We start from the raw sequence: 23,102 nt of genomic DNA on the forward strand, positions 1-23,102 counted from the left end.
GGTTTAAGCCTAACTCCTACTGCCCCCTCCTGGAACTTTCAGGAACTACACCAACCTGCTCCCTCGTCTCTCCCAGGGTTTGAACCAAGTTCCTGGAATCCCAGGCCGCAGGACCCCTCAGGCTGAGGAGGCCAGCACCTGGCTGTGGCTAAATAGGTCAAAGAATCACGTACTGAGAAGCAGCTAGTCTCCTGATTTGGTATTTGACAAAAGAGCATGGGCTCCCCACCCCGTTGCCACCCAAAGCTGCTACGAAGGACGGCAGCATTCAGGCCCCAATGCCAGGGTCCAGCCAGGCCACAATGCCTGGCTGGACCCTGGGCACCGCAGGGGCTGGCTCCCACTCAGCCGGGAGGCCCTCCCATCCTCTCCCCTGCCAGGACACCCAGACTCTGCCCTCTCGACATGCAGAACCACTCTCTCATGTGTGAGAGGAAGAGAAATGGGAGGTAGAAAGGCTGAGTCCCGTGAAGGAAGAGCAAGAAAACCTTTCAACTATTAAATCTGTTTAGTAAAGACAATTTCGCTTATACAAAACATCAATAGTTTACAACAATCTGAGTGCTGGACACACCATCAGAGACAGGGAGGCACTGCAGGCCCCCCGAGCCTTTCCCCTGTGTCCAGACTTCTCCACCGTTCTGCCCCCGAGGGAGATGAAAGCTGAAGTATTCCTGCCCCCAGAAGACCATGGCACACAGGACTTCTCCCCAGGTTGCTCATTAATACTGGGGAAGGGCCCTCCTCACCCTCCCCTCACTGGCCTGGATACATGGAGCTGAGCTGTTTGGGGTTGGGGTGAAGGGGTGAATGGGGAAGGGGCAGAGTTGGGACATCTTTGGTGTGAAGACTCCTCCTCCAATGCAACGGCGCACGTAAGTGATGCTGCCTTGGCCCACGTGGGGCAGCCCGCCAAGGCCTCCAGAGCCCAGGAGAGAGACAGCAAAATGCAGAAGCTTGGTATCACTTTTAGACTGCCCAGGCTCACCCACGTGAGCAGAGAGGAGGCCTGTTAAAGAAGTGGCTAAAAATGTAGGAAAAATCACCGAGAATGGGTTAAGAATGGCAGGAAGGAGACGTGGAGAGGCCACTTGGTAGCTAAGCGCCTCAGAGGACGGGAACAAGCAGAGTGGGGGGCAGGGGGGCAGGAGGGGGGCGGTCCAGTCTTCCTGATTGCTGTGCCAGTGCGGAAGTCACTCCTCTCTGCCTCCCAGGCTGGCTAGCGGGCAGGCCACGGGGGGCCTGGCCCTGAATCTGGATCGGCTTCTCAGGCACTTTGGCAGACCCAACATGGGCATGACAGGCCCAGGGAGGGCGAAGGTCCATGAGCCACAGCAGGCCCCTACCTCTGCAGCCCTGCCTCCCCCTGGCCCCTCACATGCAGTCCCAGACACAGATCCGAGAACACGCACGCACGCATACACACACACACACACACACAGTCACACTCGCCTCTGTCCGTCTGGCACACTGGTGACGTCTGAGGGCTCCAGTATAGGTGGGTGACACCCCAGCCCCAGCCCCCCATGGCCTTGAGCTCCCAGAATGCCTTGGCCAGTGGGGCCTCAGGCTGCAGTGGGGAAAGAGTGGGCAGTGGGACCACACAGGGACACTCCCTGTAACAGTTTCCACAAATACCCTTTAACAAGCCCCAAACCCTTGCACGTCCAGAGAGGAAGGGGGTTTGGGGAAGAGGCAGAGTGGGGGAAAGAACAGTAAAAGAAGGTTCATAAAAATCCTAAGTCAAATTACTCATAAAATTGCAAAATGAGCACGGGTTCAAGAGCATCTTGCTCCCTTCTCTCCATGCCGCCCCCAACCTCCCAGCCTCCCCCTCTCTGAGGTGGCCGTTCGGAACCAAAGGCGGGATTCAGCCTCTGATGGGGCTCCGGGCTCCATGCCGCCAAGCAGGAGGGGAGGTGGAAATGGGACAGTTCTGTGTCTCTTCGTTTAAAAAATATATCCAGGTCGAGAGTTATTGCTTGTCCTCCAGTGGAGCGGGGTGGGCTCAGGGGCTCAGTGAGCGAGGGCCGCGGCCTCCAGGGCCCGAGCTTTCTTCCGCCTCTTCAGAAGGAGAGGATTGGATGCGTCTTCGATCTTTTTTATCTTGATCTGCTCGTAGTCAACACGCATTGTGGCCAAGGCACTGGTCATCTCCTCCTGGGGAGAGGGAGGGTTTCACCGAGGGAGAGACATGGGAGGTAAGAGACACAAGGGCGGGGTGAAGGCAACAGGGCATGGGAGCAGGAGGACAGGCTGCTTAGTTAGTGGGTCCAGGGCTGGCAGCAGGCCTGGCCCCGGCACACTGCTTCTCTCCCAGAGCCCTCCCACAGAAAGAGCACTGGACCAGGAGTCAGGTCAGGTCAGCTCCAGCCCGTCACCAGCCGCAGGACCTTTCGGGTCCCTTTAGTGAACCATGGGCTTAGAGGGAATAGAGGTTGAGTCCTCAGCCCACAGCCTGGTCAGGGAAGTGGCTGAGTCACCGTTCTTGTTGAAACAGATCCCTGGGGGGTGGGGGAGGGGGTGAAGGCAGTCCCAAACCCCCCGGGCCAGCACCCCCCACCTGGGCACCCCTGAGCCCCTCACAGCCCGCTGGTACCCCTCCCCCACCTGGGCACCCCTGGGGAGCCGCCTCCCCTTGCCCCTGGCAGCCGGCCGGCACCCCTCCCCAACCTGGGCACCCCTGGCCGCTGCCTCCCCTCGCCCCTGGCAGCCCGCTGGAACCCCTCCCCCACCTGGGCACCTCTGGCAGGCCGCCTCCCCGAGCCCCCAGCCAGTGGTTCCCTCACCTTGACATCCTCCCACCGCTCCTTGTCCTCCTTCAGGACCCGGCTGGTGTGCAGTGGGGTCTGAGGGACCTTTGTTGATTGCTGATGGGGAGAAAAGGGGTTCAAGTGGCAGCCTGGGGTGGGGCACAGTGGCGGCTGAGCCCTCACCCTGAGGGATGGTTCCTATGGACCCAGGTCTCTCCGGCCTCTACCACCCTTACCATGATCCAGGGGTGGTTCATAAACTCCGTGATGGTCATTCTCTGAGTGGGCTCTGTTTTCAGCAGGTTCCGGATAAGCATCTTCACTGGGGGTGGGGCAGGGGACAGAGACAGTTCAGGGGCCACTCTCCCTCTTCTGCTTCTTCCCCAAGTTTGCAAGGCAAACCCAGATTTGGGAGTGGGGTGCTGCATGCAGGCAGACCGGCCCAGGCGCTAGCTCTGAGGACCATCGGGCTGTGCTGCTTGATAGGTTATACGCAGCCCCCAAGCCCTGGCCCTGCGCCAGGCCCTGCACACAGGTGCGAGCACCGGTACGGACCCACCGCCACACCACCCCCCGAGCCGACGCCTGCGTGTGCACACGCACACATGCTCGCCTGGGGCCTTACCTTCCTCTGATACTTCGGACCACTCTGGGTTGGGAAATTCATACTGGCCCATTCGGATGCGACTCTTCATGCCCGGAGAGATGGCAAGGCCGTGATTGGAGTAGAAGGGAGGATACCCACACAGCCTAAACGACCAAGTAGGAAGAGAGAGACAGCGCTGGTGTTACGTGGGGGCCTTGCACCAGGAACTGACTGAGAATCAGGCTGCTTCTTGTCAGGGTCACAGTGAAATTGAAACTCACTGATTCAGGCACAATATGCGAAGTCAAGAACAGGGCCCAGAAATCCAACATAGCAAGTAACTAAACCATGCTTTTTCCTGCTCATTTAGCTAGTTTATACCCACTACTTAGCGACCAGAATCCAATACGCATTGAGAGGAGGGGACATGCAGGGGACTCCCGGGGACCCCCCGCCCTCATCCAGAAGGGGATGCTAACCTTCATTCCTTCCTCTTCTCCCAGAGGCCTCCTTCCACCCTCTGCCCCAGCCGAGCCCAGCCCCGCCTCCCCCCATGCCCTCCCTGGCACACTCACAGGATGTACATGATGACACCCAAGGACCACATGTCACAGGACTTGTCATACTTCTCTGGACCCAGCACTTCCGGAGCTGCAAATCAAACGTCCCAGTGGGTGGGTCTGGCCCTTGGACCACTGTGCTATCTCCCCACTTCTCTGCGGAACATGCTCTCCCTCCCAACCCTTCGGCCCCCCATGATGGTCCTGGAGCTGGGGGAGGGGAGAGGGGAGCAGCCATCACCCTGCGCAGGGATTCGGGGGGGAGGGGGAGCAGACCCTCCTCCAAGGGAACCCTGGGGCTGGAGTCTCGAGACAGAAACGATTCCTGAACTAAAGAGCCTTGCCAACCCATGCTGTCCAATTAATTCAACAAGTGCGTTTGGGGAGTTTATTCTGTGCCAGTCAGCTGGGGCCCCGGAACCAAACTGTGTCCCAGAATGCACTGGGAATCTGAGGACAAGGACTGATCTTCTTGGGGAAACTGCACATGACCACAAAATCCTGCCTCTAACCTCGGGTAATTTCCTCTAATGCCTCAACCCCAGCTTCACTCTGACGAGCCCTACTTGTGGTCAGGGGACATTGGAACCGGCTCCAGAAAGGGTCAGCAGACATAACTCTCCCAGGACCAGTGGCACCCAGAGCTGTAGGGCGGGTGTGAGAAAAGCTCTGGGGACAGATGCGCACCCCAGACCTCCTCGGGACTTACCTACATAGTACGGCGTATAACAAGGAGTGGTCAGAGAGTTGTGACTGGTGGTTTCCTTGGCAAAACCAAAATCGGTGAGTTTCAGAATGGCGTTGGGCCTTTTGGAGGTGTAGAGGAGGTTCTCGGGCTGCAGAGAGAGAGAGACGGAGAAGTAGCAACTCTGCTGAGCTTCTGGGAATCAGAGGGTGATGATTCCTGTCTTCCCTCATCCATTCACCAACCACTTGTCCCCTGTGATCGGCACGCCAGGAGGAGCGTCGGCTACACGTGGCCGGGTGTCTGTGCTTGGAGACAGGAGACTAATGCAGACAACCGCCAGCAAACACCACGGGTACACAGAAACCAAAGGTGTGAGTGTGAGGTGCTGACTGAGGAGGCCCGCAGCGCTGGGCGCAGCCACAGGAGGCTTTGCTCTTAAGTCTGGGGGTCTGCGCAGAGAGGGCAGGCCCCATGGGGCAGAGAATGGCACCTTGTCCCACTCTGCCCTCAGGAACCAGGCAGCAAGGCAGAAGGACACTGGAGGAAACCTTCCTAGGGTCACCATGGTCCCACAGCCATGGCGCTCCATGACACCTCAGTCAGGGGGAGGGGCTGCAATAAACAGCTGGTACCTTGACATCCCGATGGGCAATGTTGATTGAGTGCAAATACTGGATGGCCTCACCGATGCTCTTCATGATTTCTGACGCTTCTGCAGCGTGCGAGGTGGGAGAGAGAAAGGTCACAAGATGCGTTGTTAGGTTTGATAACCCAGCACCTTAGTCCTCCCATGGGGCAGCCCCAGGCTCCCTACATCCACCACCCACCCTAGAAACCAGGAAACGGGGGGGCTGTCATGTTTCAGCTGCGGATGCCAGCCCTGGCCACGGGCCATGGCATCTCTCACAGACAGCAGGCGCTGCAGAGGCCCCCTTCCCACACCCCTGCCTGCCAACGCCCGTCCCCACAACAGACCCTTTCTACCTCTTTCAGTGAATGCCTGGTCTCCTCGGTCCTGGATTCGGCTGAAGAGCTCTCCACCATCCAGACTGAAACAAGGCCACAGTCAGATCTGACGGGCACAACATCCCACCACCCCTCCCCACTGCGTGCTGAAATAAATAAATCGAGCATTTATGTCTGAGGCTGTGGGGCACAGGCCTGAGCAGTCCCTGGAGGGTGAGGGGCCTCGGGCGGGGGGCGGGGACAGGCCAGGCTGCGTACCACTCCATGACGATCAGCAGGCACTTTCTCCCCGCATACAGGTTCTCGTAGACGTCGACGATCCGCACAATATGTGGGCACTGGGAGGCCCTCCAGTGCAGCTCGACCTCCCGGCGGGCCTTGGGGCAGTCCTGAAGCATCTGCAAGCCACACCTGAGTCACCGCACTGTCTCTGCAGGCGGACAGCTGGCTGCCGCCCCGTGCAGGCCTGTTCCAAGGCCCTGGCCCCGGTGCCCACTGACATCCACGCTGGTACACCGTGAACTCCCTGCTATTGCTGGTCCTCTGCCAGCTCCCGTGCCATTTTCTCTGGCCCCTCCCCCTAAGTCCTGAGCTTTGCAGCTCCTGCATTTGCTCTGAAAGAAACCTTAAGGTGACCTCCATGTGGCTTTGACAACTACACTGAAATCAGTCCTTGGACCACTTTATCTAGGTGGGTTCTTCCTAGCTATGGGCATGGAGTCTTTTCTAGAAGGCAGGCAGCAGTCAGGCACTGGAAGATAGGGGGTAAAGGAGGCATGAGGAGAGAGACAGGTGGAGGGAAATGAATACAATCACAGAGAGGGGCCTGGAGAAAGGAGAGACTCCAGAATCGGTAAGAAAAGGTACCTCCCAAGATCCCTCAAAACCCAGCACAGCAAATCCCGAGGAGTGTGCTTTCAACCGCTGTGATTTACTTCGTTCAGCCAACTGACAGCCTTCTACGGGGTCAGCCTGAGGTGTTCGAATGCTGCTTCTTGCTACGTTTGCAACCTTGAGCACATTCCTAGACTCATGAGCCTCCTTCCCGTGCCTTCATCCATGGGCCAGGTGGCCAGGGGCACTCGTGGAACCTGGTTCCCTCCCAGGCCTCAGGGGCGGCCTCTTGACTAATCCAAGCCAGTCTCATTGATTCCTAGCCCTTTACTAGGGACCGGCTTGGGAGCTTGGGAACGAGCCTAAGCCAAGATGAGATTTGTAAAAAATCCTCTGGAGGCCTTTTAAAGGGAGCACAAGGAGCCGACACCATCTTTCCCGCTTACGGTACCTGGAACTGTGAGAGCCACTTTGCTGCCACGCAGAAGACCAGCCTTAGAGGATAAGTCAATGCACTGAGGAAGCAACTAGGAGAGGCGCCCCGGCCTGCATCCTTGCTGACACCGACAGCCAGCCCTTAGGACTTGTTTGTGGTAAGATAAGAATCTTTCCTTACTATTTAACTGCTTTTAGTAGTTTTTTTTAATTGCTCAGAGCCAACAGCACCCTAATCTATTCCTCAGCAAGATGGGGATAGAGTTGTAAGGATTAAATGAAACAATCCTAGGGCGCCTGGGTGACTCAGTCGGTTAAGCATCTGATTTTGTCTCAGGTCATGACCTTGTGGTTCATGAGTTCAAGCCCCGTATCGGGCTTTGTGCTGGCAGCTCAGAGCTTGGAGCCTGCTTTGCATTCTATGTGTGTCTCTCTCTGCCCCCCGCTTGTGCTTTGTCTTTCTCTCCCTCACAATAAATAAACATAAATTTTTTTTTAAATGAAACAATGCTGCAAAGCGCCTAGCAGGGTGCCTGGTATGTGCCCAGTAACCAGAGCACTTTCATTACAGAGTGACTGCTCCATGCACACCACAGATGCCAAAATAATTAAGACCTGGACAGACTTACTATCTCTGTGGGAAGTCAAGATTAGCCCTACACAGGACATTTAAGAGGCCTAGAGGCAAAGAAGGAAATGGTAGGCAGAAGGGAGGGCATCCGGGCAGGGAAGAGAGTAGGGATTGGGGCACTGACTGGGAGGCAGTGGAGTTGGAGTCAAGGGGGAGACACAGCCCAAAAGGTTCAGAGACCTGCTGGAAAGTGCACGAGGTTTGCAAAGAAAGATTGGATGGTGGGGATGAAGCCAGATTACAGAGGGCAGTGAAAGGCAAATACAGGAATTTCCAACTATAAAACTAGAACTCATCATGCTACGGTCCAAGATGTAATAGGCTTTTTCTAACTGTGCAACTGCCATTTTTTAAAAAATATAATTGATTGTCATTGTTAAGTTGACTAACATGCTGTGTGTATAGTGTGCTCCTGGTTTCGGGGGTAGATTCCCAGATTCATTGCTTACATACAACACCCAGGGCTCGTCCCCACAAGATGCAACTGCCGTTTTATGGGATCAGGACACTGAGACTCAGAGAATTAGTGTGTCCAGGGCTAAGTTCCTAGGGAAAGGGAGTGCCAGGGTTGGAATCTAAGCCTGGTGGGTTCTAAAGCCCCAGCCTTTTCCATGACACGAAGCTTTAAAAGGACAGCTGGAGCCTGAGACTTGTCAGTTCCTGACAGAAAACTGCAGAGGCAGTCCCCAAATAGGTGCCCACATAGTTCAGTCTCCTCAGGAGCAAGCAGGAGGCAAAGTTCCTGTGAGGTCACACTGCCACCTTGTGGCCATCTGGGAACACTGCACATGTTCTGAGTCGTGCCACCTTCAATTTTATTCATTTGGATGGACGAGGAAAAAAGTTTACTTTCCTTCCCCATGCTCTAAGAAAAGCAGGAGGAGGAGGTACTGATCAATTTCATTTGCATATCATTAAACTCAACAAGCACTTTTTGGTGGGCCATCAAGATGTAACAGAAGAGTCCCAACTGGAAGGAATTCAGGCTGGGACGTGGGGAATTGGGATACTAGGGGACATAGACACAGAAAATACTGATGATCCAGTGAGATAATGTGCTATATGGGTGACAAATTCAAATGGTTCAGGAGCAAAAGTTCTCAGAACAGCCCAATGACCTCTCTCGCCCCCTACAGGTACATAGATGACTACGAGGCCCAGAGAGGAAGAAGCAAAGTTGACAGATTTACTCAGAGGCAACTTGAGGTCATGGATTTAATCAGGAAGGGCTTGGGTATGGGTCTGGAATTTGTCGGTTTCTGGTTGCATTACTTTGGAGAGGTCTTTATCTTTCTAAGCCTGTTCTGCATCTGTAAGTGAGGGGGTAACGCCTAACTGGCCTCCTTCCTCACAGAGCATTGTAAGCAAGCATCTGATGAAATGATACCTCCAAGAGTACTTTGTTATCTGATGGGCACTCACCACTGTAAACCAGCAGCACAAAGGTCACAGCACTGGGTCTCCGTCCATCACCTCTGAGTAGAGGCTGGAGCCGGCTGATGTGACCAGGGCAGGTCACCAGCACGACTGCAGGTCGTGTCCAGTGGCCACAACCTGGAAACCAGCTCTGTGCTCCGACCAGCCAGAGCTGTGCTGAGTGAAGACACACCGATGCAAAACCCAAGTGCGCGTGCGTCCCCCGGTGCCCCTTGAACTCAGAGCTGGCGCTCCAACCTCAGACAGGCTAGACCACGTGGCAGAGGAGAATTGGTAGTCAGAAGGCCTGCGCTCACATCCCACTTCCAGGCTTGCACACAACGCTTCGCCTAGTGGACCTGCCACGCCTCACACTCCAGCTCTGTGCTTCCTCGCTCTGGTCCGCTAAGCCAGCCTCCCTCTCTGAAAGGGGTTTCCTCATCGGTAAAGCGGGATTAGATTTAGTGAAAGACATAAACCGGAAAGGGTAGTATTTTTAAATTCTCAAAGAAACATAAGAATTTCCCATGGAGACTGGTGACTGGCGTCCAGGTACGTGTTTCTCAGAAATCCCTGAATGGATATGAAAACCAACTCAAGCAATGAAGGCAACCTTCAACTGGGTCAGGCAGGCAGGGGGGCTGATGTCATGGGGAAGAAGCCTGAAGAGCCAAGAGGCTTTGCAGACAGCTGTGTGGTGCGGAGAGCCAGGAGGGAGGTATCAAGAATGTGCTAATCTGGAGTACAGAGCTAAGAAAAGAACAGTGGCAGGGCTGGTGGGGGATGAGGGGGTGCCTGAGCGCCTGGCCAGAGAAGAGACAGAGAGAGACACAGAATTCCTGTGGTGATGCCAGGGGCCACCAACAGGTTCATCCAGAAGCCAAAAGAGTCACCTAGGAAAGGCTTACTCCGCTGGCACAGACAAAGACAGTAGAGGCCAAAGGGCCCAGGTCTACAGCTCTCAGGGCTCCAGATCAGACTGGAGGAAGGAAGGAAGGAAAGGTCTTCCCACCAAAGAGCCACCACACAAAAAGCCTGGAAGGGTTTGTGAAATATTTTAAGCCCACGCTAAGCATGGAGCGAATGCTGTGACTTGTCTCCCCCCACCCCACACGCTGGGTCTGAAATTCTCTTGCACTGTAGAAAAGGTTAACTGTTGCACGTGCTTGACTGCAATGCAATAGACAAGGCCACCTACCAAGTGTGGCAAGGGCCAGGGACAAGGCCACAGAGCCCGCTGCCTGGGGAGGGACCTCTAGGATGACAGTGGCGATGAGGGAACGTGGGAGCTTCCCCCAAATCCTGTTCCACGCCTCAGTTTGCTGGAAGCTGATGGGAAGAGGAATAGGGCCCCTGGTGCTGGTTGTTTGTGGTCCCTGATCTCCCCTCCACCAGGTCTTCCATGGTGGGGCCTCAGGAAGAGACTCAGGAGTGGTCAGCATCCTAAACCTGGCTGAGCCAGAGAAATGGGAAGTAACAGAGCCCAGAGCCTGAAGGAAGCACGGCTCGCCAGCAAAGCAGGTACGAGGACGGGACGGGAAGGAACGAGCTACAGGCCCCAAGAGATCATCCCCTTCACGGGTTCTAACATTTGCCAGGTGTGTGGCCTTGTGGAAGTTTTTAATTCCTTTGTGCCTTAAAACAGGGTAAGAACAGTACTTGCCTACATTAAATGAGGTAATGTGTGTAATTACTAAGTGCAGGATGCACAGTGAGCAGTGCATTCGTGTTTGCTCCTAACTGTTCTGCCACCACTTCCCACTCAGGGCGACTGGGATCCCGCTCATGCCCACCTTGTTGCAGGTGGTATTAACAGCTCCAGGCACTGGTAGAGAGGGACACAGAACACTGGAAGGAATGCAGTCCTTGGCATCCCAGCTCTGAGCTCTCCCTCTCTCTCCCTACACCACCTAGACTGGACAGCTGGGGGCGGGGTGCACCCGAAATGAGAGAAGGCAGACATCCCTTCCCAAGACTGACCGGGAGCCAAGAGTGATGCGAAAGTCTGAGTCAGGCACTGAGTGTGCTGTCAGTGTGTGGTGTGTCGTTAAAACCAGACCTCCTCCGGCGCTCGCAGCAGGAGGTCAAGGAAAAGACCCTGTGGGTCCTGCACCAAACCCCCTCCAGGACTACAGGAGCGTGCTGAGCTGGGTGGGGTGCTCCGTGGCACCGAGGGAGAGAAGAGACTGTGGGCAGGGGGGCTGCTGCTGTGAGTCCCGGAGAGCAGGATCCCAGGAGCAGGGGAAGGGAGCTCCTGTCCTCCGTGGGGCTCTGTGCTAAGTGGGTGCTCGGTACTCCGAACATGGGACCCTCATACCCAGCTGGGAGAACACGTCCCACTTGACAGATGAGAGACTCAGGCTCAGAGAAGCTGCGCAGTCAGTGTAAGGTTCCCCAGCCTTTGCCTGAGGCAGGGTTGGAATGCGGTGCCTGTTCTCACTTTTCCAGGGGCAAAGGCACAAAATCTGCCAAGACTGACCGTGATATCAACGCCAAAGGTGAGGGCTGAAAATGTAGATGTGCCTGAACGTACAAACCCTTGATCCTGAAATCCCACTTTGAGAACTGTACCCGAAGCTACTCTCCCGGAGGAGCCTTCAGGTATGTCCCAAGTCAGTCACGTCAACCAGAAACAGCTAACCGAAGCCCAGCAATAAGCAAAGTTGCTTTTTGTTTTTCTTAAAAGTGCATTTACCATACAATCTATAATCACGACTGCAACGTTGGAACAGAATGTTTCATCGGTAAGGGCTTCCTGGGTGTTAGGCTCTCAAGTCACTGTTGGCCACTGTCACTGGTGTCAGTGGCGCTCTGTTTTTTTCTTTCTTTGAAGCACAAATCCCAGTCTTAGCTTCCTTAAATTTGCTCCCAGAAAGTACCTGATAGTAAGCGAAAAAAGCAAGCTACAAAGCCCAATTACCCATATGTTTATTTACATAATAAAATAAAAGGAAGGGCATTCATACTCAGTAAAATGCTAATAATAAGTCTATCTGAAGAGGAGGATTGCAGTAACTTAATTTTCCTTCTTAAATCATTATTTTCTAGGTGAATTACCAGGAGCATCTGTACTTTTTAAGAGGCAAAGAAAGAAGCTGAGCTCTCCATCTGCAAATCAGAGGCCTGCTGGCCAGGCGACCGGCCTCCCCACATCCCTGGAAGGGGGAAGGCGGCTCACGCCAGCAGGTGCAGGCTGCCGTGGGTGGGGGCCCACAGCCCTCTCCCCGACACTGACAACTGTAGCTCTGCCCCTCCCATCGTCCTCTGTCCTCTGTCCTCTGTGGCTACACTGTGCCCTGACCTGGCCGTCCAGCTCCCCGGCTGGGGAGCCTCTGCGTCAGCTCGATGCTCTGGGCACCTCTCCTTCCAGCCTGAAGCCCGCAGAACTGGACCCCAGAGCCCCGTGCCAGTGGAAAAGGGAGGTGTGAGGAGGACGTGGGGCCACAGGACCAGGACACACTGTCCTCACACCATGTTCCCTCTGTTCGGGCCTTTCGAAGCCCTCATCCCTGGACCCGGAGCCAGAAAGGGAAACAGGGAGGAGACAGCGTGGCACGTGAGCTCGCCCCCCCCAGAATGCCATCGCGGCCAACATCTGCAGTGCCGAGGATGCGTCACACGGTTTGGGCAGTGCTGGGATGTGCCAGAGAACACGGCAAATAAGGCTGTGCAACCTTCATTTGAATGCAGGAGATACACAATGAAAAAGTTAATAAAAATTGTTTTTAATTACATCTTGTGATTTGTGCTACAAAAGAACAAAACGGGGTGCCGAGGTGCTGTCAGAAACCAGCAGTGGTGGTGAGGGAGACTCCCTCTCAATCCCGGCCCCGCCACGATGGTCACTTGCCTCTCTCCATCTAGCCCCGCTCAGGAACATACGAGACGACACCCAGGAAGTCTTGGTTGAAATGATTTTCCTCTAAATCTATGGCGGCATGGGGTGGGGAGTGTGCCTTCTTCTAGAACTTCTGCAGTGAGGAGCTAGTGATGGCCTTGCCCTAGAAAATGATCTAAGGAGAAATCTAATAGAGTTTTTAAGTCTTAGAAGGTTACTGACATAAAAGATACTCAGAAGTAACGGCATCTGGGTCTCCTGTTGGCCCACACATTCCCAAACATTTGGCTGGGAAGTAAAAGTGGCTATTTGTTACTAACTTCCGTTATTGTGACAGGGAAAAATCCTCCCCCAAACCAAAGCTAACACTTCTAATGGGGAATCCAGGACTAAAAGGTGTGAAAGAACCACACTACGTGGCCCAAAAGGCTAGCTGGACCTTTCCTGTGTGTCCTGTTCTCTCTGTCCAGGACCTTCCTGAGGGAGCCATGAAGGATCAAGGTCCAACAAAAAGGCAAGAACCTTAAAAGGCACACTATAAATGACAATTTAAAAAAATATACTTGCAACACATGACGGATAAAAGGCTAACTTATACTCTGGCCAATCAATTGTAAAAGATTAACAGTCCAATATAAAAACAGCCAAAGGATAAAAGCAGGCAGTTCAAAGACAAAGGAGCCCAGATGGCCAAGTGAGAGATTTCTTCCTGCGACTCATGAAATGAGAAATGCTTACAGAAACAAGATAGTAATTTCACCAGAATGGCAAAAACGTTTTAATGTTTGACCAAAAACAAAACAAAACTCCTGGGTTTATGCCAGGATTTGAGAGGAAAGGGCAATCACACGCTCCGTAGGGACATAAAACTAGTATATAGTTTAGAGGAATTTGGCCATAACTATCAAAATTGTAAATGTTCAAACCTTGGACGAAGTAATTGCCCAGCTAGGAAATCATCCTACAAATATGTTTCTAAAGCATTTTAATGGCCCCCAAACTGGTAACAACTATGTCCAGCACTTCAGAGCTGGTCAGATAGACGGCAGAGTGTAGAGGCTGTGAGGGAGAGAGGCAGGGCTGCGCACGCCACCGTGGAGAGAAGAGGGCATTGATAAATGGGCGGGGTGGGGGGCAGACACAGAACAGGGCGACACTTGGGCCTTCCCGTTACCATCCTAGTCTTTTCAGTGGACTTTAAAAAAAAATTTTTTTTTAATTTATTTTTGAGACAGGAAGAGACAGCGTGAGAAGGGGAGGGTCAGACAGAGAGAGAGGGAAACACAGAATCTGAAGACAGGCTCCAGGCTCTGAGCTAGCTGTCAGTACAGAGCCTGACGCGAGGCTCGAACCCACGGACTGTGAGATCATGACCTGAGCCAAAGCCAGATGCTCAACTGACTGAGCCACCCAGGCGCCCATGTTTAGTGGACTTTCATTGGCATTACTTAAGTAACTTTTAAAGTATATTCATGAAGACAATAAGCAAACACACCAAAGGTTAATTAACAGTTATCTCTAAATGGTGGTGATAAAGGTAACACTTTCTTCTTTTGTGTGTTTTTTTTTTTTAACTTTTTTTTTAATTTATTTTTGAGACAGAGCACAAGTGGGGAGGGGTAGAGAGAGAGGGAGACATAAAATCGGAAGCAGGCTCCAGGCTCTGAGCTGGCTGTCACGGGGCTCTAACCCACGAACCATGAGATCATGACCTGAGCCGAAGTCGGATGCTTAACTGACTGAGCTACCAGGCACCCGTTTTTTAAACGTCCAAAAAAAAATCTGAATAGAAGATATAATACCATTTGGGTGGTTTTGTTATTGTTTTGTTTTTTTAAGGTGGAGGGGAGATACGGGCTTATGGATGCTTACAATTCTTCTGGAGCTATTTATCCCAAATCATGTTAAGAGTGTTGACCACCAGGGAGAAGGTTCTACAGAGACACTTGTGTCTTTTGTGTTTTCCCTTTTCATTTCCACTTTATTTTTTTAGTTTTTTTTTTTTTTTTTGAGAGAAAGAGAGCAGGGAAGGGGCAGAGAGAGAGAGGGAGAGACAGAGAAAGAGAGAGAATCCCAAGCAGGCACAGAGCCCGATGCGGGGCTGGCACTTAAGAAATGTGAGATCGTGACCAGAGCTGAAATCACATGCTTAACGGACCGATCCACCCAGGTGCCCTTCATTTCCACTTTATGTCTTTCTGTAGTATCTGGATCTCTACATGTATTTTCTCTTTAAAAATCAAGCCAAGGGGTTTAGAGTCTAAGGTGCAGTATGCCTCAGTTCTTACTTGACCCCCCGCCTCAGACACTGACCCCGCTACATGTGCCCCAGAGGCAGGGGCCCAGATGCAGGAGGTCCCACACTGGCCGCGGGCGGAAGCAGGGCCTGCCACAGCTCTGTGTACGAGCGCGACCCAGCTGATGTAAAGGCCTAATGTCTTCCTGAAGAGCATGACCAAAATGTGACAAAGAGCAGGCTGAGGCCCAGACCTAACCATGGCTGACTTCTGCAGAAATGAGCACCATGCACAGTGGGATGTCAAGCACTCTTGGGTCTTAAATAGGAAACTGACAGACTGGGGGACACACATATTTCTGTTTCTTCCAGCAGATGTTCATGATCTTGAAAGAGAAAGAGGAATGTTCATGTATACCACACCAACCATGTGTCAGGTGTACTTTATATTTAGAAAACACGTTACAGCTAAGCCTCCTTACAGCGCTCTGGAGCACAGTCCGTTGCCGAGTCTGTGTACAGGTATGGCGACCAGGTCCTGGTGAAGCAACGTGCTGAGGAAGCACAGCCAGTAACCGCCAGAGCCAAGACACAGACCCAGTTCAGACACCAAGTTCCAGGTTCTTATTTTCATGACAAGCGGGGCTCTGACAAGCAAACCCTGAGATGCTGATATTAGTTTACTGTTGCCCTGGCCCCCTTCCCCGCCCTGTTCGCAGGGCATTCATCCCTGCCGCTGCCCGACCCAGCGCAAAGTGGTGCAGAAGAGACACGTCTGCTTTGCTGATTCAATGAAAAGGCGGCTGCATATCAGGACAGCTCTACAGCCCGCGGCTCACAACTGGACACAAGGCATCTTTCCCTGCATATGAGGCAGACAGTGGTGGGAAGGAAATATGCTAAACGTGCCAGCCAGACTGAAGCCAAAATGTGAGAGGCAGGAAGAAGAAAATGCCATGTTCTTTGTAGTGGCTAGATATGACTATTAAAAAACCCATAGAGGGGCGCCTGGGTGGCTCAGTCGGTTAAGCCTCTGGCTTCGGCTCAGGTCAGATCTCACGTTCATGGGTTCGAGCCCCGCGTCAGGCTCTGTGCTAACAGCTAGCTCAGAGCCTGGAGCCTGCTTCCGGTTCTGTGCCTCCTTCTCTCTCTGCCCCTCCCCCTCTCATGCTCTGTCTCTCTCTGTATTAAAAATAAATAAAATATTTTAAAAAACCCACAGAGATGGACAAATTATCAAAAGAAAATAAGATGGAAGGAGGTCAGCAGCACTGCTTCTGGCCTCTGTAGCCTCCAGCAACTTAACCCCAAGCAACTGACAAAGCAAATTCAAATTCTTAATTAGAAGTGGTAAGTGCCAGGTCACTGTCAACAGTCTTGTTAAGTGGAATGAGTTCATGGCATGTACACCTTCATCGAGAGATCTAATGGGAGGTGGAGAGTTGAGACAGAAAATGGAAGAAGAGAAGGGTCCTACAGATCTCTCTCTCTCTCTCTCTCTCACACACACACACACACACACACACACACACACACACACAATCCCTGAAACAATTCCACTTAACCTATTTTAAAAAATTTTTTATGGCTTTATTTTATTTTGAGAGAGAGACAGACAGAGAGTGAACAGGACAGGGACAGAGAGAGAGGGAGACACAGAATCCAAAACAGGCTCCAGGCTCTGAGCTGTCAGCACAGAGCCTGATGTGGGGCTTGAACCCACGAACCGTGAGATCATGACCTGGGCCGAAGTCAGCCACTTAACCGACTAGCCACCTAGGCGCCCCTGATTCCACATACCTAAAGACATGCCTAGGACAGGAGAGTGAGGAGAGAAAGCAAAGGAACCAGAGGTTAAGCAATGCCCATGGTAACGTAGGCGAGAATAGCTGGTGGAAGGTATGAACCACTCTCCCATTAGCAAAATGCTCCAGACACAAGACAGAGTGCGCGTCATCCAACGTGAACACGAGGGCATCTGACAGAGAATGAGATTTTTGTTCGTTTGTTGTTTTTTTTCCGCTAAGAGCATGGCAACTGAGAAATTCTTGCCATGCCTTTCTAAAGAGTTCACCTGTCACACAGCCGGAAGTGCAAGGAAGGGAAATGCTCCTTCAGACTCTGACCAGGAAGCAAAGTCTAGTGAATTATGTAGGGACAACAAAACATCTTAGCACAAACAGTAACAACAAGAAGACCACATTGGGAGGAAGTAACCTTGTCATCTTAGAGTTCAAAGGAGGGAAGAAAGAACCCAGGCACAAAAACAATTGTTTAGCGTAGACTTGCAGAAAACCAGTATTTTGATGTTGACACAAGGTAGCAGAAGGAGCAGAGGTCCCACAGGGGAATGCATTTTGAAAGTTAAGGTCCGGTCCCTCCGAAGGTAGATTCTGAGCATGTAAAGCATAATAATCCCTGAGAAAGAAAATGAAGAGGAAGCAGCCACTGATGGTTAAGTCTGCACAGCGCAGGGAGGCCCTATGAGCTCGGATACTGAAGACAGGGCAGACCCCAAGAGAGCAGTGTGGGCTCATGGAGCGAGCAGGCTTGCGAAAACACAAGGACTACTGGAGGCTGTCTTCATCCTACGTGCAAAGCTATAAGAAAACCCAGGGAGGACGAGGTCCCCTCGTGGCGGTTGAGGCTCTAAGCTATAAAAATGACAGACGATGTGGGAATGTTCATCTCCAAAATATTCTTTTGTTTTTTTTTAAATCAAGAAGAAAGTTCTTCAGACAGGCCAGATCTTGACACACACTGAAGGGAAGCCTCAAATGGAAGCTAGACCAAGAACCAACCTATAAGCACCCAGGGATGATGCAGTGACATGAGGCCAATCTCAGAAGACACGCCGCGGGATGCAGAGACGGTCTGGAGGTGTGCTTCCAGAACCAGCACTGGTAATCACGGGGGTCCCCAGGGAGGAGATGGCAGCAACTTTCATTCTCTCACTGATTGCCATGCTCCAGGCACCGCGCTAAACGCTCCGGGATTTAAGGAGCTCACAGACTATCAAGGAAAAAAGAAATGATACATAAATAGAATGGTTATTAAGAGGGGCTGCCTAATGTCACTTTGGTCTCTGGTGAAGCTCAGAACGGACTCTGAAGGGCAACCGCTACAGCCCAGCCTGGGTTCCCTGGGAGGCTGTGACACAACTCATCTCAATACCTTTTCTAGCAGAGTTACTAAACTAGAGGCCAAGGAATGCCGGATGCAGTAGGCCTTGACTTCTATAAAGTATACGAACAGTCCCTCGCTGGACCTTTGACGTGACAAAGAAACAAAGGGTAAGAGGACAGAGCGCTGCTCTAAGTGACCAATGACAAAGTCCTATTTAATGGACCTGGGGCAGGCTGAATGTGCACCCAACTGAACTCAGCACCCCCTCTGACTTGCTCCTCGTCCTCCGTAAATGACAATGACATCACATGGAGCCAGGCTCCCAGATATAAATCTTGAAGTAGTTGTCCTCAGCCTCTCAGTCTTCACCACAGAACCAATCTGATTTTGTCTTTGGAAAGATCTCCAAAAAAATCCATCTTCTCTCTTCCACTCTTGTTGCCCCTTGCTTGGTTCCCTTTTCTCTTGCGTGCCTTCTAACTGAATTCTAGATGGTAGCCTTCATCTGTTCCAGTACATTCCACGTCAACCTCTGAAAGGCAAACAGGAGTAGGGCACTGTCTTCCTCAAACATGTTTATTGGCTTACGGGACAAAACCCAAATTCCTTAGCCTGGTCTTCCTGGCTCCTACCCCCAGTATCTCTATCCTCCCCCTCAACACATTCTTTCTGCTTGAGTGCCCCTGAACTTGACTGTCCTCCAGGCCTCCATGTCTGTATCCTTGAAGCACCAACGCCGTGTCATCTCCTCTGTGATGCTTCCTTGTGTCCTCCAGGCAGAGTTGGCCCCTCTTTCCTCTCTGCTCTCACAAGACTCTTGGTAAACTCCTATTTGTACACTCACTAGTGTTATTTACAAGACCATTCCTTTCCCTGCTGTGTAGATCTTGTGCCTCTTAAAGGCTGAGACTGTATCTTATTCACCATTTTTTTGAAGCTTAGTTGACACACACTGTTAACTTAGATCATGTTCACTTTTGACTTCAAACCCGAGGCCCAGTACATGGCATTATGGCTGTACTTAATAAACACTTGCTTTTTAGGTAAACACAAAGAACATGTCCAGCGACAAACTAAGAAATGCCATCTGTGGCTTTGCCTAGTATTTTACCAACAAGCTCCATGAAGACAGAGTCACGGCAGGCTCATCAAACTTGTAGGTGACCAAAAGCTGGAGGTGTGCCAGGTAACACATTTCTAAATGATCACAATAGGTGAACACATGGGCCCAAGCAAAGTCCTATGTCGGGGGTTTAAAAAAAGGCATCTCCCATAGCATGGAGTACAGGGACCTTTTTCAAGTCAGATCCTTATAACATGAGGAGTGACAGCAATGGCTCGGAAGTCAGGCTTCCCAAGGGGACACGCAGCTCCTGCATTAGCTAGTTCTAACCTTTGTCAGTAGATACAATAACTATCTACCTCGTAGGGTTGTTGTTTAGTTAATTGGAATAATAATGCATTTGCAACTGGAATTGTGTCTTGCTCAATAAACTCTCTTGTTTTTTGCTACTGGGCTGCTGCTGTGTTGTTAAAAGCTACCTCTAAGAAAAGAGAAGAGAATCTGTAAAGCACTGTAGTTAAAAGTGCAAGGACCTGGATCTGGACGGTCCCAAGTTCAAATGCTAGCTCTAAGCATAGTAGTTGCCTGAACTTGGGCAGTTATTTCACATTCTTTTTGTTTGTTTATTTTTAAAGATTTCATTTTTACGTAATCTCTACCCCCATTGTGGGGCCCAAACTCACAACTCTGAGATCAAGAGTCGTGCACTCTACGGACTTGAGCCAGCCAAGCACCTGGTTATCCCCAATGTCCTCATCCATTCAATGGGGCTAGTGATGGCATCAGCCAGATATACCAACCTCAGCATTATTTCACATGGGGGAAAGACAACTGGAGAGAAGCTAAACTCCATTAACAGAAAACTGGTCAAATAAGTTATTGGACATCTATAATGATATGTAAAATAATACACAATTATCACAAAGAATGAGGTAGATCCAGATATACCGAGATCAGAAGTTCTCCAAAAAGATATTTTCCATGAAAAAAAAAACAAGCTATGAATTGATACGTGTAGTCTGATCCTATTTTTGTTTTGAAATGTTTTGAAAAAACAAAAGAGAAAAAGCAAAAGAAATGTGTGTGTGTATGTGCACATGCGCATGTGTATTTACCCACACTTCTCTAAATATAGACAGCTTTTGCTTTGCACAGTAAGACAGAACCACACAAATGACCGTACAATCTTAATCATCAATGGAAAAAATTAAGATTGTTCCAGGACCTTTAGAAATTTTTGACAAAACATTAAGAATTCTCTTACTGTCGGTTCTAAATGAATAGAGAAATGGAAAAAATAGTAACACTGGTGTTTAGTATAGTGTAATAAATATTAGAATGACTATGTAATTTCTTTGTGAAAAAAACTTATTCAAGACAGTGCTTGCTTTCTAGAAGGAGCACCTTTTCTGTGCCTTTGTGAACTGGCACACTCCTTTCAAAGTTTGGGTCGGTTTTCAACATGTTATCCACTGTGATTTCAGTGTCACAGAATATCTCCAAGATTGCCTTCAATGTGGAGTTTCTTCCCCAGTGTCACTTCCTCTGGAACTTCTTCATCCTTTTCGTCACAATCACTCATATCGATGAGCTTGCCTTCCAGGGTTCCTCTGACTTCATCTCTAGAGTCATGACATCCCTACAATCACCTATTGATTCTGTAAGTGCATTTACATCCAGCTCCAATTTCATTTCCAGCATTACCACTTTTCAATTCTTTGTGGAAATTTCATCTTTGTTAGTCTTTGGATTCTTTATGTTTGTAAAATGTCACGAGTTCATCAGTAGGGGACAAGGAGGCAACACAACGGCACACTTCCCTGTGTGTGACACCAGATGGACAGTAAGTGACCACTGCTGACAGATTCGGAATGAAGGGATGTGACTGGTCGCTGATCATAAAAAACATCTGTTCTGTACATAGTGACTTGCGGGCTGAAGAGCTCACAGCAAAGTCTGTGCTCTGTGCAACTACTCAGAGTTAATACACCATGGCAAGTGGTGTACTGGGGGACTGGTATCAGTTAACTAGTAGTAGTAGTAGTAGTTCAGTAGTAATGGAGATCCATGTGCACCAGATCTGCAAATGCAAGGACTGTCCTGTACAAAGGATACAATATGGAAATATACATACTAAAGAACAACACCCAGTTACTCTTTGGGAAGAGCACCATTATTTAAACTTTTTTCAGTGGCCAAGTTCTATGCCTTAAGAATGGTTCTCAACCTGAGATGATTTTCCCCCTCAGGGGACACCTGAAAATACCTGGAGACATTTTTTATTGTTGCTGCTTCTGGGGAATGGATAGGATTGCAAGTGGCTAGAAGCCAGCGATGCTTCAAATTCCTGTGAAGCACAAGACAATCCCCAAGAAAATGTTAATGGTGACAAAGCTGACAAACACAGTTTAAAGCCAAATAGTTTGTTAAGTTCTTTTTAATGGTACCGTCCTCACAGGGTGGCGGCAAAGGGTAAATGTGATGATGGCAAGTGGAAGGTACGCAACAAACGCTATTAATATCCGAGGCTCTGGATGACTTAAAACAGACTATCTTAATACCATCTGAGATTTTTGGTCATTTTTACAAACATTAACTCATCTCCTCCAACGCCATGATGGGGCTGCTAAGAAGTGAATGTTGCCTTCAGCTCATGAGTGGATCTAGCACCTAGACAGGACAGGAGTTCAGATCCAGAAACACTCCTTACCTCAGACCACATCTAGAATCCAGGGCTCCCCTCAGGGCAACACACTTAAAGGGGGCATTAAACTTCCAGAGGATGACAACTGGACCGTAAAAGGTCTGAGAATCGTGTCACCTGAGAACAATCAACCGGAACAATGAGCCTGACGAAGAGAAACCCTGGAGGAGCAGCTGAGGGATGAGATGTGATAGCAGTCCTGAAATTCTATAGGGCTGCCACCCAGAAGAGGCTAAATTAGACGTGTGCTATGTGGTTCCCCAAGGTAGAAATTAATAAGCAGCTGTCTCATAAGGGCAGGGGCCTGCTAGGAATGAAGCTCCCCATCCCTGGAAACATTTAAGCAGACGCTTGAATATTAGGTGGGCTCCCAGGGGATTCCTACACCGAGAAGAGAATAATCTGGATGAGCAATACGGCGCTCTCCTCTACTCACAATCTCGGGTGCAGAATACAATGAGAGCAGGGCAGAGCCCAGAACAAGAGGGAATAGCCTCCTTTGACCCAGCAATCCCGCTCCTAGGTATTGACACAAGAGAAAAGAAAACATCATGTCTACAAAAAGACTTGTGCAAGCATGTTCATGGGAGCTTTGTTCGTCATAGTCAAAAACTGGGCACACTCCGCATGTCCATCAACAGGAAAATGGATAGACAAATTATAGGCTAGCCATACAATAGAGCACCACTCAGTTATAAAAAGGAACAAACTACCCACACAGGTAACCATGCGGATGAACTTTACAGGAAAAACTTCATACCGATTATTCCGTTCATATGATGTCCCAAGACAGGCAAAACTAACCTATGGTGAAGAAACACCAGAATTGAGAAGGAGCATGAGGGAACTTAGTTAGGTAATAAAAATGCTCTGGGGGGCATGGTGGCTCAGTCGGTTAAGTGTCCAACTCTTGTTTCATCTCAGGTCATGACCTCTCATGGTTCATGGGATCAAGCCCTGTGCTGGCCTCTGTGTTGACAGGGTGGAGCCTGCTTGGGATTCTCTCTCTCTCTCCCTCTCTCTGCCCTCTTCCGCTCCTCCCTCTCTCCCCATCTCTCTCAAAATAAATAAGTGAACTTAAAACAATGTTTGTTCTATATCTTGAAAGAGGTATGGAATTCACAGATGGAACTATTTACCAAAACTCATCCAATGATACATCTAAAATTTGAGCATTTCATCGTTACATAAACTTTACTGCCAAAAAAACAAAAATGATAAATGCATGTACAAATACAGAACTCTAATGCCTACATATGCAGAAAA

General features: G+C 50.5%; 1 protein-coding gene across 1 annotated transcript in view; it reads right to left on the reverse strand.

Moving 5' to 3' along the window:
* Nucleotides 1-489: 489 nt before the first annotated feature.
* MAPKAPK2 (MAPK activated protein kinase 2) overlaps nt 490-23,102 on the reverse strand; it is a gene marked incomplete at its 5' end in the record, with an annotated part of 44,936 nt that continues 22,323 nt past the window's right edge. Inside the window, 9 exons of the mRNA XM_029933380.1 lie at nt 490-2,160; nt 2,790-2,870; nt 2,990-3,075; nt 3,379-3,503; nt 3,915-3,990; nt 4,609-4,735; nt 5,220-5,299; nt 5,572-5,636; nt 5,812-5,951. Coding sequence (XP_029789240.1) covers nt 2,017-2,160; nt 2,790-2,870; nt 2,990-3,075; nt 3,379-3,503; nt 3,915-3,990; nt 4,609-4,735; nt 5,220-5,299; nt 5,572-5,636; nt 5,812-5,951 — 924 coding nt within the window. The remainder of the gene's footprint in view (nt 2,161-2,789; nt 2,871-2,989; nt 3,076-3,378; nt 3,504-3,914; nt 3,991-4,608; nt 4,736-5,219; nt 5,300-5,571; nt 5,637-5,811; nt 5,952-23,102) is intronic.

This window comes from Suricata suricatta, chromosome 3, assembly GCF_006229205.1.
Source record: "Suricata suricatta isolate VVHF042 chromosome 3, meerkat_22Aug2017_6uvM2_HiC, whole genome shotgun sequence".
Taxonomy (NCBI): Eukaryota; Metazoa; Chordata; class Mammalia; order Carnivora; family Herpestidae; genus Suricata; species Suricata suricatta.